At 52.1% G+C, this 26,034-nt stretch overlaps 1 protein-coding gene across 1 annotated transcript in view; it reads left to right on the plus strand.

Annotated features, from left to right (window-relative positions):
- The window catches only part of PKP1 (plakophilin 1), a 51,133-nt gene that overhangs the window by 12,714 nt on the left and 12,385 nt on the right, over positions 1-26,034 (plus strand). The window contains 8 exon segments of the mRNA XM_030303028.2: positions 18,578-18,880; positions 18,882-18,948; positions 18,951-18,972; positions 21,614-21,758; positions 22,716-22,758; positions 22,761-22,922; positions 23,689-23,866; positions 25,252-25,366. Of these exon segments, the coding sequence (XP_030158888.1) occupies positions 18,578-18,880; positions 18,882-18,948; positions 18,951-18,972; positions 21,614-21,758; positions 22,716-22,758; positions 22,761-22,922; positions 23,689-23,866; positions 25,252-25,366 (1,035 nt within the window).

A 26,034-nucleotide genomic window follows, 5' to 3' on the forward strand; every position in this document is an offset into this window, starting at 1 on the left:
TCCTGTGGCTCTGTGACTTTGGATAAACCTCTTAACTTCTCTGAGTATCAGTTTTCTCATCTGTAAAGTGGGAACAAAGCTATCTGTGTGTGTACTTCACCCACAGGTTGGTGTTACAGTAACGGGGAAGTGTTATCAGATGGGCAGTGTGGGGTCATTACACATGGAAATTTGTCACCAAGAACCCGCAAAGGAACTCTTTCAGAGGTGTTTCTTTAAAAAAAAAATTCTCCACACGGCCCATGTTGGGCATTTCTTCTGGCTAATCAACTCAATCTTCAGCAATCTCAGCAGCTCCTGATGCTCCCAAACCAGCCCCGCCCCTCCCCGCACCTATTTTCTGACAATCCATTAAAATTCCTTCCCTTTTCCCGCACCCTAAGGCCCAACCCTTCTCGCTCCGTCTTCGCTGGCGGTACTTCAGACATGACTCATGTCAGGGCAGCTGCTGAGGCACGTCCTGTCTCCTCTCAGTTCAGGAGGGGCTATGGGAACGGCGAAGAGCTGAGCACACATGAGGATTTGGCAGAAGGAGGGGGTGAGGAAGGGAGGAAATGGAATAATTGATATTGGAGCCAGGCATATAATCAGCCAAGGACTGGGCAAAACCAACAGGGCCAGGACTTAAGGAAGGAGAGGGGGACAAAAGGTAATACAGGTCTGTGGCGGTGAGATAATCTCACCACGATTTCCTCTCCTCTCTTTGGTGAAACCAACATGGTGACAGAAAGCAGGGAGTGAGGGGAGCAGGGTGAGGTGCGGTGGGTCCTGTACAAGCCTCGTCAGCGGGTTTCGGCAGTTTCTGAAAGCTGCCGAAGGACTGTTCCCTGCATATACTTCACGTTCCCTCCGTCAGCCAGCTCGTATTGAGCAACTCCAGGGCGGGGCAGGGAGCTGGGCGCGCTGCGGACACACAGACGAAGAGATCCATCTGCCTTCGGCCTCAGTGAACTTGCCGTTGAGTTGGGAGAAGCATGGAAGTCAAAAGACAAGTTGAATCCTGGAATATCCCGGAATATTGCGGCAGTTCTGCCATTGCTCAAAAGATCCCCAGATACCTGTTTTAGATTTTTCTAGATTTAAAAAGAAAATACAACTGTCAGTGTCCTTTTAGGAGCCATATGAGAAAACCGTCTCGTTCTTTCTTGTCATGCATGGCCTGGGTTTGACCGGAAACAATATTAACCACTTTGAGCACCTCACTCCTCACTCCTTATGCAGAGAGGGCTGGAGGCTGCTTTTCCACAGGAATCTGGGGGCCACCGTCTTCTTGGAGTTCCAGGTTTTGTGCCATTTGCTTTGAGCTGCGCTGCTTACCCTGAGTATCAGGGCCCCAGGCAAGGGAGAGGGTTTATGAGTCGGGTGTTCCAATTACAAATACCACATGAACTTCAGTTAACAAAGATCTGTCCCCATGAAGCATTTATTTTATTTAAATATGCAAAGGATCTGCAGCCCATTCCAAAATGAAAGTTCTAAAAATATTAAAAGCAATGGTGTTACCCTCTGATTTTACCTTATATTCTATATCAGCCATAGCCTTCTTTATTTTTATTTAAGAAAATTTGTTTTAATGTTTATTTATTTTTGAGAGAGAGAGAGAGAGAGAGAGACAGAGCACGAGCAGGGGAGGGGCAGAGAGGGGAGGCACAAAATCTGAAGCAGGCCCCAGGCTCCAAGCTGTCAGCACAGAGCCGGACACGGGGCTCGAACCCACTAACAGTGAGATCAGGACCTGAGCCGAAGTCGGACGCTTTCACCGACTGAGCCACCCAGGCGCCCCTATATCAGCATAGCTCTAATTTAGTATAGATGTAAATTATAATTTATATATAATATATAATTGTACCACTTGGAATCTAGGGTCGCTGATATTGCAAATTAAGAACACTGAACAGAGGGAGTCTTATAATAAAATAGGACTTAAAAACATTAAGTTAGTGAGACGCACAAAAAGCATCAAGGAAACGAAAAGATTGATCCAAAGAAAGCTCGTTGGTCCAGTCACACTCTGCTGGCCACTCCAACCTCCTCCTCCTTCAGAGACATGACCTTCTAGAGGACAGCAGGAGCCCCAGGGTCCCAACCTCAGGGAGAAGGAGGAGCTGGGTGAGATGGGCCAAAGGATGGGCAGTTTCTTATCCTTCTGCTCAGTTTCTCAGGTAAACAGGCTCCTGCTATTCTGCTCCAGTTCTCAGAACCAGACTAGTGAAATATTAGGGCCCCAATGGAGGTTTACGCTTTACAACTGAGGATACCCAGGCCCGAGAGGATATAAGACTCATCGAGGGTCACACAGCTGGTTATGCTACCAGCAGACTAGACCCCCTGGCCTCCTAACTCCTAATCTAATGCCGTTTTGTTTTCATACTCCAGACTTTGGATGGTCTTTTATATGGGGTTTTTGTTTGGTTTCCTTTGGTTTTGCATCTCATATTTTAACACCACGACCATGTTGTAGGGACCTGCAAGAGATCTTGAGTTTGGATCCCTTAATTTCCTCCCTCCTCCTGTCCTCCAACGAAACCTGCTCTTTCCTTGAGGAGTCAGCCTAGCTCAAAGAAGCAGGAGAGCGGCCATTTTTCCCTTCCTAAACTCAAGCAGAATTCACTCAGCTGTAAGGGTTAATAGGGTCAGGGCAGGGATACCAAATAAAATGCAATGAATACAATATTTGGGATATATTTATACTAAAAGATTATTTGTTGTTTACCTGAATTCAGATCTTGTACTTTTATTTGCCAAATCTGGCAACCCTGGGTCAGGGTATCTTCCCACCACTCCTTGTAATAAAAACAAGCCTCCCTTAAAGGGCTCCTCTACTAGGCCAGGGCCCAAACATAATTACCTCAGGCCATAGCCACCTCTGGTGAGAACATGGAAGCTGTTTGACTCCTGTGAGGGGTCCTCAGAATGGGACCCTTGAATACCTTCCTCTGGTCGCTGAGACCAGAATGAGGAGGGGCAGAGAGCTTGAGGCACTGGAAGGCCCACCCTTCCATTCCCAAGCTGTAAATGGGGTTTGTCCTAGATGAAGCTGAGGCAAGTGCACAATTTTGATTTCCAGAGAATGTTTCTGGATTAAGACAATAATCTCCTTCTCTATCAGCTCCAACTTGAAAACGTTTTCCTGCTTATAAATCAGGAAGCACATCTTTAGCTTCAAGTGTTCTGGGAGTCACATCAAGTGAAATGTTCTTTGGTTGTGGGTTGTACTAGACCATCCTGCCAGGAGCTGATCGCAGAAGAGAGAAGCCATGCCAGCATCATCAGCCAGGAGGTCTGGGCCTAGAGATACCTTGAGGACCGCCATATTGAATCACTCAACTGTGCTCAGTTAAATCGAGGCCAGTGCTCCTGAGAGTGAGAATCCCCCGGAGTACAACCAGGGAAAATTAATCCAATATTCACTAGCAAGTCTTTCTCTGCTGAACTTGCCTAACTGACATGTCAGTAGTTGATAATCTATCCATGACAGAGTTTATGGGCAACCGCTAGGGACCCTCACCCTGAAAGAAACCTGACCCTGCCCACCTCAGCCCGAAGCCCCCTGGGTGGCCTTCTTTTACAGGTGAGGGCTGGGTTGTATGAAGCTTCCACAGGGCATGAGAACTCAAACACAGTATTCCCCAGTTAGCCATGTGGCTGGGCCAAGGCAGGGCTCTGGGCCAGGTACTACAGAGGACCTGCCAGAAAGAAACATGATAGGATCCTTGTCCTTGACGCAGAGAAAGAGATCATCTTTACCAATCCACAGTTAATGCAGTCCGTTCCCAAAAACAGCCAGGTATGGAGGAAAATCCTTACACTCTGGCCATGAACTTTGGAAACAAATCCTGGCTCTGCCCCTTACCTGGCTGTGTGACCCAGGCAAGTTCTTAACCTGACTGAACCTCAGCTTCCCCATCTCTGAAGTGGGTGAGAATTCCTATTTCAAAAGGCAGTAAGGGTTGTGAATATGGCATGTCAGATTCATAGTGGGGAGGCTTGGATTCCAGTCTCAGCTGGGCTGCGACACGCTGAGGGATCTGGGGCGATCTTCACCTCTCCAGGCCTTGGTTGTCCCACCCGTGGGTCAAGGCAGTTGGATTAGGTCCTAGCCAAGGACCCATTGAGCTCCAACTTCTCAGGTTCTGTGTGACTCGAGAGCTGAGTCTGAGTAGCTGCAGGCCTCCATAACCAAAGCCTACATGATGGTTTTCCTGGAAGCAGGGGTGGGGGCAGGGGCAGATCTTCCGCTGAGACCTCCACTTCCACCAATGGATGGATAATGGCTTCTGTGCTTCCTCCCTGCTTTCATCTGAGCATCTCCAAGCACCAGGAAAACAGCAGTTAATTAACCCTTGCAACAGGATGGAAAGGTGGTAGGACTTCATTTACCTGAGCTTTACAGAGAGGAAACGGGCACAGCAATGGCTCCACCTAGTAACTGCCCTGACTTACAAAGTCAGGCTCGACCCCCTCCCCTGCTCCCATTTCTCAACTATGAATGCCACTTTCCAGATACGCCAGCCAGGCTCCTCTGGCAATGCCTGCTGGGCCTCTGTTCTTGAAAAGTCCAGGAGAAGGAAGATAGAGGGGATATAGACTCCTTCTCCCAAGCAGGCCTGGCTCCTGCTCTAAGAGGGAGTGATTGATGTGTTTGCCAACTCAGTGTCCCTGCTGCCAGCCTGTGACTCACCCCCACTCAGCCCTGGGAGATAGGAGGGTCCCACAAGGGCCCCAGGCTCTCACCCAACAAGAAGAGACAATGATCCTACTTGCCGAGGGACAGAATGTGCCTGAGAGAATAAGGCGAGGGAGCGAGAGCTGGCAGGGCCGGCTCCCAGGGGACCCCTCCCTGTGGAAAGCAGTAACTTGGCTTGTGGTGTGTTTCCACAGACACCTTGCTGGGGCCAGAGACGCTCCTATATTTAAACCATGGAGAAGAAGCATGTGGCAAACGCCTATATCTGGGGTGTCCCTGACGGATGGGCCCTCCTTCGCAAGCTGCAGTCCCCTGGAGGGGCTCTGCTTTTCGTGTGAGAAGTTCCCGCTGCCTTTGAGTTGGGTGCTCAGTGAGGAGCTTGCTTTAGGGCTCGATTTCCCTGCGCAGCTGACTTCAGCCTCTTAGGGAAACCTGAGGCCCCTCCTCCTGGCCAAGGTTTGGGTGAGCCAGAGAGGACTCCCCAGAGGCCAAAGATAAGGTAGAGAAAAGGAGGAAGCACCGGCCTGGACGTGGGGTTCTCCATCACTGCCCATGTGGCCGTTGCTGGGACCCCCCCCCCCTACTGGCGGGGCCTCGGGTTTATCAGCAGCAGGAGTAGACAGTGGCTCCATCTTGAAGCCATCCCTGAAGCTCTGATATTCCAGATCCTGGGCCTCCCTCAGGGGAGAGGAGTCAGGGAATGCCTCCCATGTCCACACCATGGACTTGCAAAGGGATAAGAACGTGGTTCCAGCGAGCACACGCAAGTAACTTCCGACGGCGGGCTTCAAGCAGAGAAAAGCAGGCCAGGCTGCCGGAGGAGCTGAGCTTGGAATGAGATGTGAAAGGAGAGGAGGGCTGCCCTCAGCAGAGAGGATGTGGGCAGAGGAGAAACGCTCCTGGGCCTGGGGCTTGGTCTGACAGTAGCCCTTGGGCCCTTTTTCCTGACTGATCACCCCCAAGGAGGGTGGCTATTTGCATATTGCCAGCTCCAGAGTTCTCACGAGCCTTCCCTGGCCTCTGGTAACCAATTCCTGGGGGCACAGGACCCATGGTGCCTGTCTGAGCTGAGCAAGCCTGCTGCCCACACCTTCCTTCTGCCCCTGAGGAACACCAGACCCAGGAGAAGGCAGTGAGGGCCCTCATGGGGGAGGGAAGGCCCGGCAGTTTAGTCAGAACACTCAGGGAGAGATGTCACTGCCCACTGCCAAGGGACTCCCTGGGGCAGCGATAGAGCCGCGGGCAGCAGCCCAGGACACCATCAGCAGCTGGCACTTCTCAGTGCGCTAGAGGGAATTCCCTCCCCTCACGAGAGACAGCGCCATTTTGCATCTTCCTTCAGCTTAATCTCTGCTGGTGCCTCTGGGGCTCCATTTCTTCCAGCCTGACAGATAGGGGGAGGCGGTTATCCCCTGACCACATAGAGTGGAATTATGCCTTCTTCCAAGAAAGAAGATGGCATGAGTTGGTCGCTATTCTCACCTTCCATCTCACGCACAAATTCAAGGTAGAGCCTCTGAGACTCTAGAGGGAAGATTGGAAGAGTCAAGGATAATTATACACTTTTTTATTTTGCTCCAGAAGAAAATTAGTGGAGTTCGGGGCCTGGGTTTTGTTTTGTGGGGTTTCTGGGGGTTTTTTTCTCTTGGTTTTGTTTTTTGGTTTTTTTGTTTTGTTTGTTTTGTTTTGTTCTTTGGTCCTGACAAGAACTAATCTACTCAACCACCAAGTCTTTAAAGTCCAAAAACTGTAGTTAAAAACAACTAAAGGAGGAAACAACAGCATAAGAGAGGATGTAATTAAGTGCTATTGTGTACAGCACAAGCCAACTTAAACCTCTCCAGGCCTCAGTTTCCTCATCTGTAAGTGGCAGGGGGGACCAGGTGATCTACGAGCCTCCTTCCCCAGCTCCAGACCCAGTTCCCAGGAGGAGACAGAGGTTTGGGCACGGGCCTCCCATGGGGTTAGCAGGCAGGGGAGAGAGCTTGCGAGGCCGCCACTGCCCCCCCCTTCACCCACAGTCTGCTCTTACGGGGGGGGGTGGGGGGGGGTGGGGAGGAAGGATAACTCGGTCCTCAGCACCCCTGCCATTTAACAATCCCTTGAATTAGTGCAGCATTTTGAATTTACACAAAAGGCTCATGTTTTTATTTCCCCACTTGATCTTTCAGTCTTTGTGAGATCAGTAGGTGAACCGGGTATTATTATTCTGATTTATGTGCAGGGAAATCAAGCTGCAGAAAAGCGCAGGGACTTGCCCGGTACCTCACAGGTAGACTTGGCAGAACTGAGTCCAGGGCCCAATGGGCCGGAGTGAGTCAGGATCTCTCCTGCTAGGCGAGCTCTGCAAATGCGCCCGAGCCAGGAAGCGGCAGGGACATGATGGAGGGCCATGAAAACAAAGCCCTGGGTAGATATTCTGATACCTCTTTTCTGGTTTGAGAGTTTTCTTTTTGTCACAGAGCTCAGGAGACAAATGCAGCAGCATTTCCCAAGTGGGTGGAAGAGCCGTCCCCACCCTTCATGAGGGTGAGGCTCAGCATTCTCCCCCAGGGCCCTGGCAAGTCTCTACGGAGGCCTTCCTGCCCCAGGAGAGCAAACTCAGCTAAAAAACACAATCCAATCAGGTGGGGGGAGGGGGAGGTAGAGACACAGCCAGGGAGAGAAGCAGCTTTGGGGCCCTAGACCCCAGCCCCTCCCCTCCTACTCATCGGCAGGGCACACAAGGGTGCGGCCTGAAGGGGGTGAAGGTGGGATTGGTGGGGTTTGTCCATTCCTAAGCCCTGAGCGAGACTGGGAAGGAGGCCGCTTGTGACTTCAGTGAGGGCTGAATCATAGAATGCCAAAGTCCGAAGAAGCCTTATAGGGCACACCGTAGCTGGGGAAATAGGATCAGAGACGTGAGGTGACTCCCCAAGGCTGCACAGCTAAACAGAGAAGAACCAGGACTGGAGTCCCAATCTCCCAACTCCTTGCCCAGAGCACCTTGTCACACACGTTACATCTGGATACCCTTGTCACTGTGTGCAACAGTGTGTCCCAAACCTCAGTCACTTGCAGTCTGCTCTCACAATTTCTATGAAATTATCAACCAACTCTTATTTACTTATTTTTAATGTACTTACCTTTAATTTTCAAAAGGAATTTTGAAGGGAGAATTTTATCACTAACTCAAAAGTAAAAAACAAAAACAAAAAAACCCAGTATTCTTTTCCATAGATGAGGCTAACCATAACTTATAACCAATAATAATAAAAAGAATTAAAACAAATCATCATTTAATTCTAGCCAGATGAAGCTTTTGTTCTCTCTCTCTCTCTCTCTCTCTCTCTCTCTTTTTCTTTCTGCTCAGAAAGGGAGGCTGGCAAGTATTAAAGAAACATACTGGGGGCGCCTGGGTGGCTCAGTCTGTTGAGCATCCGACTTCGGCTCAGGTCATGATCTCGAGGTCCGTGGGTTCAAGCCCCGCGTCGGGCTCTGTGCTGACAGCTCAGAGCCTGGAGCCTGTTTCGGATTCTGTGTCTCCCTCTCTCTCTGACCCTCCCCCGTTCATGCTCTGTCTCTCTCTGTCTCAAAAATAAATCAATGTTAAAAAAAAAAAAAGAAACATACTGGCACCAACCTAGACTTTCTCCTCGTGGTAACCAAATGGAAAAAGGAAGAGCTTTCTATATGCTTCAGTGTTAGTTACTACTGTGCCTTATCACCAGTGGTGTGACCTACCCTAGGGGAGATTCTGGGTCACAAACTCATCATTCAGGATAATTTTCCTAAAGCTGGTCCAGCAGGTCAGGTAAAGCTGAAAGCCAAGAAGAAAAACAACTAAGTGGAGCCCCTCCCCAAGATGCATGACCGAATAGTTGTTGTTTTTTTTAATTTTTTTTTAACATTTATTCCAGAGAGACAGAGCATGAACGGGGGAAGGTCAGAGAGAGGGGAGACACAGAATCCGAAACAGGCTCCAGGCTCTGAGCTGTCAGCACAGAGCCCGACGCGGGGCTCGAACTCACGGACCGAGAGATCATGACCTGAGCCGAAGTTGGACGCCCAACCGACTGAGCCACCCAGGCACCCCTGTTTTTTTTTTTTTTTAACAGAGCATTTAAAGATAATTTTTTTTAACCTTTTGAACCCCCCCCCCCCGCCACTCATCCATTTCTCCAGCCCCCCCACCACCTCTTCAGCCACTAGCCTGCTCTCTGTATCTAATAAGCCTGGTTTTTGTGTTTTTGTTTTTGGGTTTATGGGTTTGGCAGGGGGGGGGTTTAGATTCCACATAGAAGAGAGATCATATGATACTTGTCTTTCTCTGACTTATTTATCTTAGCATAATGCCCCTAAGGGCCATCCATAGTGTCGCGAATGACAAGATTTGGTTCTTTTTATGGTTTAATAATGTTCCAGGGTGGGGCGCCTGGGTGGCTCAGTCGGTTGGACGTCCAACTTCGGCTCAGGTCATGATCTCGCGGTCTGTGGGTTCGAGCCCCGCATCAGGCTCTGTGCTGACAGCTCAGAGCCTGGAGCCTGTTTCGGATTCTGTGTCTCCCTCTCTCTCTGACCTTCCCCCATTCATGGTCTGTCTCTCTCTCTGTCTCAAAAATGAGTAAACGTTAAAAAAAAAATTAAAAAAAAATAATGTTCCAGGGTGTGCATATACACACCACTATTTCTTTATCCATTCATCCATTGGTGGACCCTTCGGTTGTTCCCATGTCTTGGCTGTCGTGAATAACTCGGCAGGGAACATAGGAGTGCAGGTATCTTTTCAAGTTAGTGTTTTCATTTTCTTTGGGAAAATGCCCCAAAGTAGATACACTAGTTCTGTTGTTAATTACTGAAGGAAACTCCATCTTGTTTTCCACGGTGGCTGCACCAGTTTGCATTCCCACCAACAGGGCACGAGGGCCCCCTTTTTCTTTGGGCCCTCACCAACACTTGTTATTTCACGTTTTTCTAGCCATTCTGGCAGGTGGGAGGTGTTATCTCATTGTGGTTTTGATTTAAATTTCCCTGACAACTAATGATGTTGAGCACCTTTTCATATACCTGTTCACCATTCGTATGTCTTCTTTTGGGAAAATGTCTATTCGGGTCTGCCCATCTTTAAATCAGATTGTTTTTTTTGTTTTGTTATGTTGCTATTGAGTGGTATGACTTCTTTATATATTTTGGGTATTAACCCTTTATCAGATATATGATTTGCAAGTATTTTCTCCCATTTGGTGGGTTGCCTTTTTATTTTGTTGATGGTTTCCTGTGCTGTGCAGAAGGGCTTAGTATGATGTAGTCCCCTTCTTTGCTTCGTTTGCTTTGATGTCAGATTCAAAAAACCCTCACCAAGTCAAGGAGCTTACTGACAATGTTTTCTTCTAGGAGTTTTATGATTTCAGGGAAACATGATGTTTCTGACTGTCTACAGCTCTCTGACCTAATTGATGGCCTGCTGAGTGCTGAGTCCTGTGGGTTGCTCTCTGGGGCCAACCTGGGAAGTGTCCACATGAAATCCTGGGCCTCTTCCATACCTGCCTGCAGCCCTCATCAGCTCTTAGAGGCCCCACGATGCTGGGGGCAAAGTGGAGATGCTGTGGGAGGAAGCCTGGGAGAGTTGGGGAGCTCAGGGCTAGCTAGTGACCCAGCCCTCTCTTCTCTTCCCTCTTGACTGCCCCCGAGGCTTGGAGCATGGTGGCCCAATTCCCTGAGCATGAAGAAGTTCAGCAACCCTTGGCTAATTCCAGGAACTCCAGGCCCAGCCTCAGTCACCAGTCTTGACATGACTCCCTGCTTTCCCAGCCCAATTTGTGTGTGCTCAGCGATGCATTTGGAGCAAGGTGTGGTTGCAAGGGTACCAAACAGTCACTGTCCTACACCTTCACACTTGTGTCCCAGTCAAGACAGACCAGTTGTCATGACCATGGGGTCTCCTTGCCCACAGGTGTCCCTTGGAACAGAAGGTCTTGTAGCCCAAGTCTTTGGGCAGTAAGGTTGTGTCACACAGCTGAGCAGCTACCCTCCCTAAATGTCTCTAAGCATTGCTCACAATGGGCCAAAAGCTGGGGGCACGTATTTCCTATGTTTGCAACCCCTGGGGAAGGAGTTTTCTAGGAGCCAGCAACTAGCCAGAGAGGCAGGTAGAGTTTCTGCAGAGCACCCCCGAGCTGCAGGGGCTCCTTGCCATTTAGACTTCCTTTGTGTCACCAGACTCTGGTGACAGAGTGGTTGGAGGACAAACACCAGGAGGGAGGTTGGAGACCTGAGTCCGGGTTCCCAGCTTAGTTGTGTGGTCTTAGCCAAGCCTCGAGTTCTGTGAGCTTCCTACATGCTCACAGAGAGCACAAGGATGCGGCCGTCTGCCCTGACATTTCACTGGCAAAGCAGGAGACCAGAACGCTATCCAACAGGAGTCTCCAACAAGATGCTGAATGGGGAAGCTCTTTCCACACTGTAAAGCACCATGCCTGCTAAGGTGTTTTTACATTATGTTCAAGGAACTTCCAAAGACCCTCCCTCCCTGGGTCCCCTGCCAGCAGAGTGATGTGTGTCCCAGGTAGGCAGGTGTGCATATGGGAATATATGTGCATACATGCACACAGGCTCCCCTTCCAAAGTGAGACACAAGCCCTGGGGGATCCAGCCCCCTTTCAGGTGAAATTCTGTCCCTCCTTTCAGGTGAAATTCTTGACTATCTCATCAGTGGGAGTAGTTTCCTTCCACTGTTGGTGTTTCCAGGGAGCTCTGCTCTGGGCAAAGTAAGCATCTGTCCCTGAGGATGTTCCCACCTCATGGCCTCTGGCCCTCTTCTTATGTCTGGAAGCACCTCCAGGCCCAGTGTATGTATGGGATCATTAAGGGGGCCACCGAGCCTCCCCCCAGACTTCCCAGCACAGTGTTGGGGGTGGGTGGCTTGGTAGGATCTTCCTGACCCTCAAGTATGCTCATCCAGGAACTGGTGTATCCTCTGAGATTCCAGGAGTTAGTTCAAGTTCAAACTTTATAAGGCTGCTTCCCAGGATGAATAGTTACTGGGACAGTGGAATCAGCCTCTGGGCTCAAAAGGCAGAAGCTGTGACCACAGAACATGGGACTCCTGGAGGGCAGAATAGTCATGCCTCAGACTTGTCCGAGCCCATGTAAGAGAGGTGGCAAGATTCAGGGGTCCCTGGCTCCCGGGCCTGTGAGACCTGTGTCTCAGGTGGTAATCACCTGCCAGGGATTTCCTTTCCCAAATCTAACATGTGAAACTTTAGGTCCTTGCTCCCCAAACCCATCCTGGGAGTTCCAGGCTAAAAAAACAAAAAACAAAAAACAAAAACCACTGCTCAGACGTGAAGGAGGAGAGGTGCCAGAGAAGATTTTCAGAAAATCCACTTTTTCCCACAGTCGAGCAGTTCAGCCAGGAGCAGGATGTGGAAACGGAGCCGGGTGCTGGAGCCGACACGGTTGTCTGTTCCGACAGCAGATGGTACTGAGGGCCAGATCTCAGCGAGGTGCTGGGGTACACAAGTGTGTTTGGGCCTCCCGCTGCCCAGTAGCACCAGGAGGTGCGGTGGGCCTCCCCTCCCCCCAGCCCGAGACACAGACTTGGAGCATGGAGCCCAAGAGGGCAGGTCTTCTTTCACCGGAGTTGTGAGCTCCCTGGAGAGAGAGAGCAGCACCATCTTGAAAGACCCACAAGTCACAGCCTGGAGTTTCATAGGATCTTATCTAGCTGGGCTGCAGTTGTCCAGAAAACTTGTTCTGAATTACCCACATTTCCCACTACTGCCCAGATTGATGCGGGCTCAGAGTTTCCACCTGTTAAAGGTCACAAGGGACACTAACCATTATTAGCCAGCTCTCTGATGAACTCTGTCCTCATGGGATGGGCGTCAAAACTTTCATGGGTTTTTTTGTTTTGTTTTGTTTTGTTTTTACACTTAAAAAATTCAGGCGATAGAAGATGGCCAATGCGTGACATCAGGCCGTCTCAGATTCCTGTTGTGCCTCCCCTGACTGGGTAGACAGGGAGCTGGGCATCCGTCAGGCTCTGCCCTTCAGTTTGCAAACTGGGGTTCCCTCCTGAGTAGGCACTTCTGGTCTCAGGGTGCTGTGGATGGAATCGTGGGGCAGCTCTTCCCTGCCCTTGAGGACCCCACAACAGGGGCCCGCCCACCACAGCCTCCTCCAAACAGAATGAGTTTGCTCTTTGCCCAGACGTCAGGGCTGCTGAGTGAAGGGGGGTGGGGGTGCTCTGCTCTCCACGTGCCACACAAAGTCACGTGCCCCAGAAAGGAAGGAAGACCAGCCCGGGGTGGGACCATCTGCTCCTCGCCAGAGAGGGAGCGGAGCCCAGGGGGAGACAGGGACTGGCACTCCTCCTGCTGAAGTCCCACCTTTGGTGACTCAGGCCCAGTGGCTCTCAGTGACTCAAACTGCTGAGTAAGCAGCCACCTCTACCCCCTGCACGGGGGGAACTCCCCATGCCCTGGGGCCCTGATTGTCCCCTCCTGGGCAGCCCATGATGGAGAGGACCTGCGCCTTCCAGACCCCCAGAAAAAGTAGAGCAGAGCTGCCACACAGCATGTGAAGGCCCTCCGGCCACCCTGTGACAGGCCAGCCACGCCAGTACCGTTTTATCTCCCAGGAGGACGAAAGAGAGCTATGACATGTCTTCTAAACCAGGGCCCTCAAACGGACACTGACGGGGGTAGTAGGTACAAGGGAAGTGGCGAATGGGATCTGTCCTCAAGGCATTTCCAATGAAGGTCTTTCCCAGGAGGGCTTCGCCAAGCCCAAGAGGCACGGAGACCCCATGAAACCGTGTGCATGCGCTCACTCTCATGAGAAGGGCGTTGGAGATCACGTTGCCAAAGGTGGCCCTGCTGGGCACTCTGCTGGGTGCGTGACTGGGCAGGGAAGAGCAGGGTGCGTCCTGCTGGAGAGCCGGTTCGGCCGGTCCCCCTTGCTAGCAGAAGCGTGGTTTCAAAATGGGCCTAATAGCTGGGGACACAGACATCTTTTCATCTGGTCTGCCCAGCACATGCCTGGCTCCCAGGAGTCAGCAGCTTCTGTCTGATCAGCCTGAGCTGGAATAGAACTCTCTAGCTCAACCCACAGCTAATAGCGCCCAGTCACAAGGTAAGGGAAGAATCCTGGACCCCTTCAGCCTGAACCCATGCGGGGCCACCCTCACAGACTGGCTTGCCTCATCTGGAACCTTCCTGCCTTCCTAGCAGCTCATTAGTTGTTGAGGCTCTCCTCTCTCCTGCACCCACGGGAGTGCGGGAATTCCAGTACAACAGCCCAAATTTCCAATCCCCAGCACAAAGTCCCATGGCAAGTCACAACTCTTCTGGGCATTGCAGTGAGCCCAGCCCTGTTCTAGGCACAGTAATTGGGGGAAATGACAGAGACCATTAGCAACTAGAGAAAACTCAAGGTCACAGTCAACAGGGTGTGCAGATGACAGTTTTGAGAAAAGGCCTTGGATAAACATAGGATTTGGGTGGAGGGGCAAGGAAGCTATGCAGGAGTGGAGAAGAGGTTGAGCAGAAGCAGTATATGGTCAATGTCACCAGACAGTGTAAGGGGGTGTTTGGGGAGAGGAAGAGGTGACCAAAGAGACAAGGGCCAGGCTGGTGATTTTGTCTTGCAAGAAGCAGAGAGACAACTGTGGGCTTGTCAAGCAAGGAAAGCTTTGTCTGAGGAAGGGTCAGTGGATGGCACCACCAGGAAGGCACCAGAACCCCAGGGGCGTGGTTAGGGGCTGGCAGGAGACACTAGAACTGTCCGTTTGTGTAGCTGAAGCTTGTCAGGGGCCACAGTCTGGGCAGTGGGAGTGGAAGGGAGGAGTCAGAAATGATTCTCAGTTGGAAGGACAAAATGATGCCATCTCTTCCATGAATGGTTAGTCACTCTCATGTCCATGATCTTGGGCCAACAGGAGCTCTTTCAGTTCAGGGCCTCTTCAGACTGAATGGAACTCTCAAGGGAAGCTGACTATATTCAGTTCTTTGAGACCTTGGATCTTGGGCTCTATTAGTCTAGTCATCTTCTAGGACTCAGTTTCATTGCTGAAAAATGAAGGGGGTTGGCTTCTGAGCACTTCCTGGTATAAGGGGGAACAGGAAGAGGGGCTGGGGAACATTCGGCAGGACATAGAATTCCACTCTTCTCCAAGAAGGAAGGGGAGAAGAAAGAAAGGTGGGTTAGTTACAAGACCTAAGTCATTAGCACAAGGGGGAGCAGAGCAGGACTTGGCTAGGAGAGGCTCCTTGCTAAGAGCAGCTCTCTCTAGCCCCCTGGAAGGTGGTTCCACGAGTTGACCTCCCCAGAGCGCCATTGATCTTCCAGGTGGAGAAGCATATCTGTCTGGACACAGCCTGGACTTCCCCCTGGCTGTCCAGCCCAGCCTGTTCTCTGGTTGAAGGTCAGCTCTGCCCCCAGAAGTCAAGTTACTAGCCACTGGAATGTTCTGATGCATGGACCATCCCACATGAGGCTGGAGTTTCCCAAGGAAGCATGAGATAACCAGACAAGGAGTGTGTGTGTGTGTGTGTGTGTGTGTGTGTGTGTCTCACTGTCCTTTGTATTCAAGCAGAGGACGCTACCAGAAGATCGCTATCTGAGTGTGGGGTGTGCCTGGTAGACCCGGCACTGGGAGGGAAGCTCTCCACCTGCCGTGGGCACGTGTGTGCACACTGCCTCGTATTCCATTCCGGCTGGCAGGTGCTTGCTCAGGATCTGAAAGGGTGGGTTTGGAAACGTGTGGGGGCATTCCTTGCTAGTCACAATGGCTGCAAGGCATACTGACATTTAGGGCCTGGGGGCCAGAGGCAGCTAAACACCTGTATACTTGGGACAAAACCTGCACAATGAAGAATTGTCCTGCCCCAAATGCCCGACAGCACCCACGTAAGAAACACTGCATCATCCCTACATAAAGGTCATACAGGCAGACCACACTCCTTTGTTTTTCTGAAACCTATGAGCCTATTCTGTGGCTATTGGGTGAGACTAGCATGGGTTCTAAATACTAGTGGGTACCCCTACCCGGGGCTGGAGCTGGCCTGGGTTCATCCCCCTCATGTGCCAACCTGGTCGCTCCTTTAGGTATGGCTGGTGTGATGTAACCCTCAACCAGTCATACATGCCACCAGCCTGTGTCTAGTCTGAGCTCAGAGGGATACAGATGGCCCTACTAAACAAACATTTATGTCATGCACTGTCCTAAGCACTTCAGAAAACGCTCATTCACTGAATTCTCCCAACCTGGGTACAATTATAATCCCAGTTTGACAGATGTAAAGAAAACTGAGGCTGGTGGGTTTAAGTAACTTGGCCGAGGCCCCACTCCGAGCATTGACATGGCCAGGACTCGGCCCAGTGCAGGTGTCTCCAGACTCTGTGTTCTTGACCACCGAGTCCCCCTCTGCCCAGTGAGCTAGAGGAATGCACCTGGAGTCCCAAGGTCTCGTCCTGATAGGCAGAAAAGGGAAAGGTCACAGGCCATCTGTGCCCAGAAAACCTGGTGATAGCCGGCCTTGTCTGAGCCCAGAGGGGTAAATGCAGACTCCCTGTGGCGCTAGGGCAGAAAAGGGCCTAGGCTGAGAGGAAGCTTGGCTCCCACCTGTCAAAGTGATGATGACAGGAGAGTCACCCACAGCTATCCTCAGCCACCAGCAGATAGCACAGCAGCCAGCAGCCATGATACAAGAGCTGGGGTGGGGCTCCCAGGAATGGGTGACGCCACTGGGATGTAGCTGCGGGGGGCGGGGCAGGAAATTCGGTCCCACGGGGACAGCCCCACCTTCTCCACCACACCTGACCCCTGCGGGCACATCCAACCCCACTCCCCGTGGGCAGCCCACCCTCACCAAGACTTGGCAGGGCTGCCCGCTCCCTCCTTTTCCCAGCCTGGGAGAGCAAAGCCCAAAGCCTCTGTCAGGCTTCATCAGCGTGATCACATTTCTGCTGGGTTTGGTCCAGGATGAGTGTTTGGATTCCTCAGGTATCTGAGATGACGTCCAGGGGTGTCATTTACTGAGAACAAGAGAGTTCCTTGTTGCATTTCCATTTAAGGCTTAGCCTGCCTCCAAAGTGCCATCATCACCTCCCCGCATCCTGGGAGAATGAAGGTGAGAGGGGTGTGGCCATTGGCCTAAAGCAGGGGAGGCCTAATTGCATATTTTGCAGGTAAAGTCTACAAGGTGCTACAAAATGCGAGTTCCAAGTTCCCGTCAAAAACGCTCACCACTTCTCTTCCCTCTGGCCTGTTATTGTTCATTTATGCCTCCCCAGCACCTGTTCCCTTTGGGGTAGGTTGGTTTGACCCAGTTTGAGGAGGAAAATTGTGCCCACCGGAGTGCCCAGCTGAGCATGTGGGTGGAGCTGATGAGAGCACCATTGTGAGGTAAAAGTTTGTGGCCTGTGACTTTTTGTTTTTTTAATTTAAATATATGAAATTTATTGTCAAATTGGGTTTCCATACAACCCCAGTGCTCATCCCAAAAGATGCCCTCTTCAATACCCATCACCTCCCCTCCCTCCCTCCCACCCCCTGTCTTGTGACTTTTGGATGCCACCCCTTACTGGGACCTCAACCCATGGGTGGCTTCCTGCTGAGAGTCTCCCTGCAGAGACGAAAGGGCACTGGCCAAGAGAAGTCCCTTCCCCAGCCTTGTGTGGCTAGATGTGGTGTGGAGGAGAATAACCCAATTGCCCAACCACCTCTGCCACACACACACACACACACACACTCATGGGGTGGGGCAGGCAGGCTCCGGGCTGCTAGACTTGGCCTTGGCTCATCCCAGCAAAGGTGAGATCCAAGCCAGCACCTGTGTGGAGACATTTTATCAGGCTCGGTGTTATCCTCTAGTCTGAGAACAAGTCAGAGCAGGCAGGCCCACTGGCCTGTGAGCTCCTGGGAAAGTCCCCCTCGAACAGATCTGCTCCGAGCTCATTCCCACCAAACCTTCAGCTTTGCAGGCTCTTCCCAGGGAAGCTGCATCCCTGAGCAAGCTCACACAGAGCCCTGGGGGTCGCTTCATTACCATAAGTTTTCCTGTTGCATTGAGCCTCTGCCCAGCCTCTCCCCACTGCAAGCCGGACAACGAAGCCCAGGAGGTCCCCTTGCGCCCCACCCTAAGCCCCTGGCCTGCCTCCCTGTGCGCAGGCACTCTCATAAAAGGTGGCGCAGGAGCAGAAGTATTTTCTCTCTTTGGCCTGTGAGGGGTTCCCCCGGAGGGCCCGTTACCATTTGCTTCTTGCCCTGGCAGAGGGGAGGCAACGTGAGGAGTTCAACAGAGAAATAACAGTGGAAAACAGCCCTGGCCAGAATAGGAGAGATTTCCCCACCCTGATGCAAGTGGCCAAGCAAGGCTGGCTGTGTTTGGAAGCTGCCGGTGTCTGGGAATGGCACGAGGTGACAGGGCGAGGGTGTAGGGACTGGGCTTCAGTCCAGGGTTGCCCTTCCCTCACTGAGTTCTTCTGTGCCTCCGACTCCCCACCTGGACAAGGCCGTGGAGGGCTGGGTCGGTGGCTACAACCCACTGTAGGACGTACATCTTACATCGCAGCCCAGCACCCACGTGCTGTGTCACACCACCACGCGTGTCTCTACTCCCGGCATTGCACTCGGAGAGCTTACATTCCAGTATATACTAGTCTATTCCATTTTTTTAAATGATAGTCACAATCGGCTAAATTGATTTCCCAATCCATAATGGGTCGCAATCTGCCGTTTGAAAAGTAATATATCAGATGATGGCTGAGATTCCTTCCACTCCAAACATTCTGATATTCCACGAACATTATCACGGGGGCGGGGGGCGGACTCCGCCCCATGGCCAGCTGGATCCAGAATCCCCGGTCAGGAACCTTGACTGAGCCTTTCTCCCTTTCTCTGACCAGATCTACAACGGGACCCTCAAGCGGGAGAATGACAACAGACGCTTCAGCTCCTACAGCCAGATGGAGAACTGGGGCCGGCACTACCAACGGGGCAGCTGTAACGCAACGGGCGCAGGCAGCGACATCTGCTTCATGCAGAAAATCAAGGCGAGCCGCAGCGAGCCCGACCTCTACTGTGACCCTCGGGGCACCCTGGCGCAAGGGCACACTGAGCAACAAGGGCCAAAAGACACCCAGAACCGCTATAGCTTCTACAGCACCTGCAGTGGCCAGAAGGCGGTCAAGAAGTGCCCTGTGCGCCCGCCCCTCCTGCACCTCCAAGCAGGACCCGGTGTACATCCCGCCCATCTCCTGCAACAAGGACCTGTCCTTCGTCACTCGAGGGCCAGCTCCAAGTAAGTGCTGCCAGGCTGTGTTGGGGGCCGGGGCGGGGACCAGGTAGGAGACGGAGTTCGCCTGGCTACACCACACAAGGTTGTTGCTGATGATAGGAAAGACGGCCTCTTGTCCCAAGGGGCTCGTTGTCCCTGCGGGGGCAGCGGTGGGGAGGGGGCGCTTCCTGGCCTCAGGAAGTGTGAAGGGGGAGACAGAAACCCAGACATTCAAACAAATGCATTGAGTATATAGGTTCTACAGGGTCACGGGTTATGAACAGAGGGAGGCTAATTAGAGAAGATTAGCTAGGCTCATGGTTCTCAAAGCGTATGCCTCCCAACAGCAGCAGCAGCAGCAGCATCACCTGGAACTTGTGAGAAATGCTAATTTTCAGGTTGCACCCAGACCTACTGACTCAGGAACTCAGGGAGAGACCCAGCAGTGTGTGTTTTAACAAGCCCTCCAGGGGACGGGGAATCTGTGATCTTAGCCATGCACATCTCTATCCGTGTTCTGGAAGAGCCAACGAGTGTGCCCTGATGTAGGACGATGGGAAAGGGGCCCTGTTCCGCCTTATAGGACAAAAGACGGCCAGGACAAACAGACATAAAAGTTGAGGAACCGGAGCTAGTGCTGAGGAACAGAGTACAACCCTTGTCCCTCAACACTGAAGGCCCGTCACCCAGTGAGAATGAGGAAATGAAGGCGGGTGTCCCGTCAAGAGCCACAGGCACAGGGGGGCTTGCGGACGGCCACAGTGTCTCCGGGGACACTGAGCCTGCCCTCCAGGGCTCAGAGCCCCATGAACCTCCAAACTGTTCCTTATCACCACTTAATGATCGTTTATTCATTTATTTGACAAACATTCACTAAGCATCTCCTGTGCTGGGGAAGTGTGGTAAGTGTAGGGACACAGCTAGGAACAGAGCGGCCTAGAGCTGTCCCAGAGCTACACAATTAACTGATAAACTGCTTTTCCTAGAGCCCCAGGAGCTTGCATTCTTCACCTCGAGTCCTCATAGCCCCTCTAGGCAGGTGCTAGAATTCCCGAGGAGGAAACAAGGCACAGAAATGCTTGCCCAAGGCTACACAGCTGCTAAAGCATTCCCACACTCTCCCCCACTCACCACTGTTTTAATACTAAGCTGAATCCCGAGGTAGAGCTGGACCTCTCCTAACTACTCAAAGGCCATAAGGTATATTTAGGATGATTCGGGAGAAGGACCAAGAAACCCTCTTCCCTTGGAGCAAGGAACGGGCAGCGTCTAGCCCTAGCTTATTGCCCCAAACCAGAGGCCCTGAGAGGTCAAGGTCTAGGTAAGACATGGGAGGGATGAATGTCAAGCCATTTAGGAGATGATGTCTGACTGGCAGATGTGACATTTCTCAGTGCAGGGCCAGGGTGCTACTGATACAAGACAGGAGAGCTTCACCCCTTGGGCAATTTTTCCAGAAATGGAGTTAGATGCCACACTAAAACTATGAATTCTTACTGAGCATTTACTGTGGCAAGACTGAGGCTAGTAAAGTGAGAAGAGGGCTTTCCTCTAGAAATGCTGGGGAGATTTCCAGGGGGGTAGGGCTGGGTGCCATAGAAGGGGCTGTCCCTGCCCTCAGGAACTTTCCATCTCTGTTGGCAACCAGGACACAGACAGGTGGAAAGGCAGCCTGAGACTCAACATCACAGAAGCTGGAAGGATTCCTAGGAGAGAGGTTCCTTGCCCTGGAATGTTCACAGCAGCAGGACCTCAGCAGGTCACATGCACCGTGAGGGGAAGGGAAAGGGGTACACCTGAGCCCTGATGAGGGGTCAGTGAAAAGAAGAGTCAGGCTGGAGCAGACCTTGTTAGGGGCTGGAGAGTGTGCAAGAGGGCTTAGCAGAGAGCCAAGCTATTAGGTTAAAACATGAAATTTTTAGTTTTATGGCTCAAAAAGGTTGACTATCAACCCTTTCACATGGTTCGACTTAACATGTGCCCTTGGATATTAGTCTAAGCAGTCTGCACTTGAACCTGCCGATGGGAACAACACAGTGAACCACGTTTTAGGACTGCGAGTATGGAAAAGGAGAGTCAAATTTTAGATGACGGAGCTTGGAGAAGAGAGCCAGTTGTGAGGGTCTCTTGCTGTAGTTCCAGTGAGAGTGATCATGGTCAGAAGGAAGGCAGTGACCGTGAGGTTGGGAAGAAGAAGCAGGTATGAGGATCTTTGTAAGAAGAATTAGCTGGACTTTGGAACAAAGGGAGTGAGGGACAGATGGCTGCATTGATGGATGGATGGATGGATGGATGGACAGTTGGACAGGCTCACTGCCATTCTCTTCCATTTTCCCAATACCAGGCACAAACAAGAAAGATGGCAGAGGGGTGGGGAGCTTCCTCTTGGGAATAGGGCAGAGTTTTGTCTTGGTGCAGAGGTAATTTACCCGTTTGGATATTGACCCATGACCTGGACTTCATCACAGTGAGTGTTCGCCGTGGATGAGCCTTTTCCCTCCTCTGGAAGAGCTGTTCCACAGGAATGCTCTCCAAGTGGGCCTAGGGCTGCCTTGTTCTGGCTTTCCAGATTGCAGATGAGGCTGTGGCAGCTTGGGCATACAAGGGGAAATTCTCCCAGCCTACCCGGTAACCCCCCCCCCCCACCACTGCCCATTGCCCACAGGATCTGCAGTGAGGATATTGAGTGCAGTGGGCTGACCATCCCCAAGGCCGTGCAGTACCTGAGCTCCCAGGATGAGAAGTACCAGGCCATCGGGGCCTATTACATCCAGCACACCTGCTTCCAGGATGAATCGGCCAAGCAGCAGGTAACTGACTACACACCCTCCTCCCCTATAGACCTGGGCAGGGACTGGGTGTGTCAGCCTGACCCCATTTAGGCATGGGTGGGGACATCTGCACTTGCTCCTTCTCACCCTGCCCAGCTGCCTTGGGTGAGCAGTGTGCTTGGCATTGCCTGAGATCACAGCTGGACATCTTAACCCTCCAGGTGAGTGGACATTAGTCAGGTATTTCCTCCACCGATCATGAAAGAGACAGCTGTGAGTTCAACAGAAATCCCCTTTCTCAAATTCCACTAAAGAGTATGACTACTTTCCACCCTTCAACTCCCTCCCCCCGCGTCCCTCTATCTGTCTCTCTGTCTCTCTGTCTCTGTCTCTTTGCCTCTCTGTCTCCATCTCTCTCTCCCTTTCCAGAGCTTGATCCTCTCTCTCCCCAGGCATGTGTGCTGGAAACTGGGGCTTGGTCATGCCCCCCCCGAGCTTGGCTGGCAGGAAGGATGCCTATAGGGTTCCGCAGCTCAGCCCCAGGGAACGGTGCCTGAAATGTGTTTCCTAGAGATTCTAGATCCATCCGAATCAGAGTTCCTGTCACAGGAGAAAGTTCCCATGGGAGGGTCTCCTTTATGTCTGTCCTGCTTTAGGACTTTTGAAGTATATTTATAACCATGTCCTCTTGTCCTCACCACCGTATTTCAGAGGAGAAAAGTGAGGCTCAGAACAGAGGACTGCCTTGCTGAGGGTCTCCTGCCGAGGATATGAGGGCGCTGGCATTGGAATCCATCTTGGTTTCTGGTCTGATTACATCTTGGTTTTCTGAGTACTATTACTCCACACTGTTTTTTTTTGTTTTTTGTTTTTGGCTGGCTTGAATATTTCTGAGCTGACAGTAGACTTTGGGGTCTGAGAAAAATCACTTCGAGTAGTGTCATCAGATCAGCCTCACCTCCTTGACTGGCCCATGTGGCACCTGTATGTCAACAGGTCTATCAGTTGGGAGGCATCTGCAAGCTGGTGGACCTCCTCCGGAGCCCAACCAGAACGTCCAGCAGGCTGCGGCTGGGGCCCTGCGTAACCTGGTGTTCCGGAGCATCACCAACAAGCTGGAGACCCGGAGGCAGAATGGGATCCGAGAGGCTGTCAACCTCCTGAGGAGAACCGGGAGCACTGAGATCCAGAAACAACTGACTGGTAGGGATCCCCAGCCATGGAGAGCTAGGGTTGGGGGTGGGTGGTGTATAGGGCATTCCCTCCAGTCTGGGCCCAAGCACAGGTGCACATTTGACCTCCGGCTAATGTCTTGGGAGCCCCATGGTACTGACTGTGGCCAGGTTAGTGGCGTCCACATGGTGCCTACCCACAAGGTGTCAACCTTGTTGAAGATAGAAGGCAAGGGGTAGAAGGCTGGTGTCCAGGCAGGATCCATATTCAACAGACCCTGGGATTTCCAGACGTAGAGGAGGATGTGAAGTTGGAACTTCAGGTCTTAAGCGCCCTCTTGTGTCCAAACAATATGCTAAGCACTCAGGCCTGGGGCGCAAGGGTTAGAAGGAACTAGGAAGCCCTCAGACTGGACTGGGAGATGAGACCACGTACAGAGTAACCGTGATAAGTGTTTCTGGAATGACCTTCAGGTGGAAAATAGAGAACATTAGAAGACTCTAGCGCTAACATTTATATTGGAAACTAAACGTTTCTGGATGACCTTGCACATTCATAATTTTGACCTCGATAAAGAACTCTAGATGCTCCCTGCCCTCAAAGAACCTGAAGTCTTGTTGAGACATTAGAAAATGAGCTCAGGAAATAATCAGACACTAGATTTGATAGACCAGGCCTACTTGGAAGACAATGTTTCAGTAGAGCTCCCTTGCCAGAGCAGGCCGGGGGTGGCACCTCGGCACCTGGCGTCTTCCTGAGCCTGCCATGTGTTGAGTTGACCATCCCCAACCTCCAGGGCTGCTCTGGAACCTGTCTTCCACTGATGAGCTGAAGGTGGAACTCATCGCCGACGCCCTGCCTGTGCTGGCTGACCGGGTCATCATTCCCTTCTCCGGCTGGTGTGATGGCAACAGCAACATGACCCGGGAAATAGTGGACCCTGAGGTCTTCTTCAATGCCACAGGCTGCTTAAGGTGAGAGAAGAGCGTGCCCCTGGGGTCCTTTTGCCCCAGCCCTGGGCCTTTCTCCAGGCAGCCCCATCTCGGCCAGCCTAGGCTGGGGACGTAAAATGCAGTCTGGCACTGGTCTTCAAGGGCAGACTCCAAGAAATGGGACTCCAGCATCCCTAACTTCCCTGGATCTGGATAAGGCTCAGGACTCCATGACCTCCTGTAAGGGACCTCAGCAGACTTAGTTAGAAATCTAAGAGTAGAAATGCCAGATCTGAATATCCAAACTGGCTCAACCATTCCCCCCTCTCCCGCCCCCCAAAAATGCATTTCTTGTACTCTCTTGAAGAGTGTTCTTTTAGACAAAAGTCTGCTGATTGGCTCCTAAATGAGTCACTTCCCAGCTGTGGTGCTAAGACCAACGGCCATATTCATTGGCATAAAGGTGGCACTGCTCTTTCCAGAGTCTCCTGAGTCTCATGCCAGGGTGAGGCAAGGCCCCTGGGGGCTGTTGGAGGAGGGACCTTGGTGTGCTCATTCCAGAGGAGAGGTTTACAAGTGGGGTCATGGGTGCTAGGGTAGAGGTGGAACAGTGAAACAGATCCCCATTAGGGTCACACCTTGCTCTGATGGGGTTCATCTTTCCCAACTCCTAGGAGCCCCAGAATGAGGGGTGCAGTTGGGGGTGCTTCTGTGTTCTCAGCTTATGCTCCTCCCTGTCAGCCTCCATTAGTGGCCTCCAGTGAGCAAAGTCAGGGTATTAAGGACTTCAAGGGGCTGCAAGGCTATTAATAGCAACAGCAGCCACAGCCCGCCTGCAGAGGAAAATGGGCCCAGACTGCTTGGAAAGGAGCTCACTGCTGAGGCAGAACACAGCTTCCTTGTGGAGGGGGCATCTGGCCCCCAGTGGAGCACCCCTGAGCTTCTTTCCCAGATCCAGCCCTTGGCCCCAGCACCCTACAGAGCTTCTCCTCCTCCACAGAAATAAACTGGGCAGGTAGAAGCTTCCAGCCCCTGTTCAACAGGTGCCCAGTAGTGGTAGGGAGCGTGCCTCGACCTGCCAGCTGCACTAGAGCCATGGACAGTCATGAAAGTTACAGGCCTGGAGCCCAGGGGGGCAGAAAGAAGGGTGAAAAGAACTGAGTTCAAGGAGACCCCATCCAACCTCAACCAGGACCGGGCAGAATCCGCTTAATGGTTTTTCTTTCTTTCCTTCTTCCTTGTTTTTTGTTTTGTTTTTTTTTTTTTTTGCCTTGTTCTCCTCCTGCCACACCTCCAAACTCATCCCCATCTCCTCTGCCCCTACTTCCCCCACCTGCCCTCTCCCCCGCGTGCCCCCCAACCACACTCTTCTCTACCCGCTTCCCTCCTCTCCTGCATCCTCACAGCCTCTCTGTTCTCTCCCTCAGGAACCTGAGCTCTGCCGATGCAGGCCGCCAGACCATGCGAAACTACACGGGGCTCATTGATTCCCTCATGGCCTATGTCCAGAACTGCGTGGCCGCCAGCCGCTGTGATGACAAGGTGAGCATCCCACCCCACTCTGGCCCCGGCCCCCAGTCCTCCTCTCTGTCTGGAGCTCCAAGGCCCAGGACCTCCCCAGGATCAGTGAGGGCAGCTCCTTGGCCTCCAGGTCCTGACATTTTTCTTTCCCAGGCTCCACGAGGCAGGTCTGCGCTTGAGGGGGCCCTGAAGGCATGGTCTGGTGACAGGACAGAAGGCCAGTGAAGGGGAGATGGCTGGATGCAGAGAGCTCTGCTGGCCTGGGGCAGTGTTACAGGGGCAGAATCCCCTCTTCCTCGCTTACAGGCTTTGTGAATGCAGACGCTTCCACGATGTCTGTTTCCCGGTTTGCACTGTGCTCATTCGGAGATAATCACAATCATATCTATGTCATGGGCTGGTTGAAGGGCTCAATTAGTTAATAAGCAAAGCGTGAAGAGGGCCGGACACAGAGGGAGCTCTCTGTGAGCATTTGCCCCCACTGGCATTGGCAGTGCTGAGCCCTGCCTGCAGCCCTAAGGAACCCCACTGATGCCCCCAGGGATCCTTCCTGCACCAAGGCTCCTTCTACCACAGTTTCCCACCACCTGCCAAAGAGACCATTGGCAAAGCCACCCTCTTGTCCCCTCTGGACGTTTGGACACACTAGCACAAACAGACAGAAAGGAAAAATCACAGAGGAAAGAGAA

Source organism: Lynx canadensis, chromosome F1 (assembly GCF_007474595.2).
Source record: "Lynx canadensis isolate LIC74 chromosome F1, mLynCan4.pri.v2, whole genome shotgun sequence".
NCBI lineage: Eukaryota > Metazoa > Chordata > Mammalia > Carnivora > Felidae > Lynx > Lynx canadensis.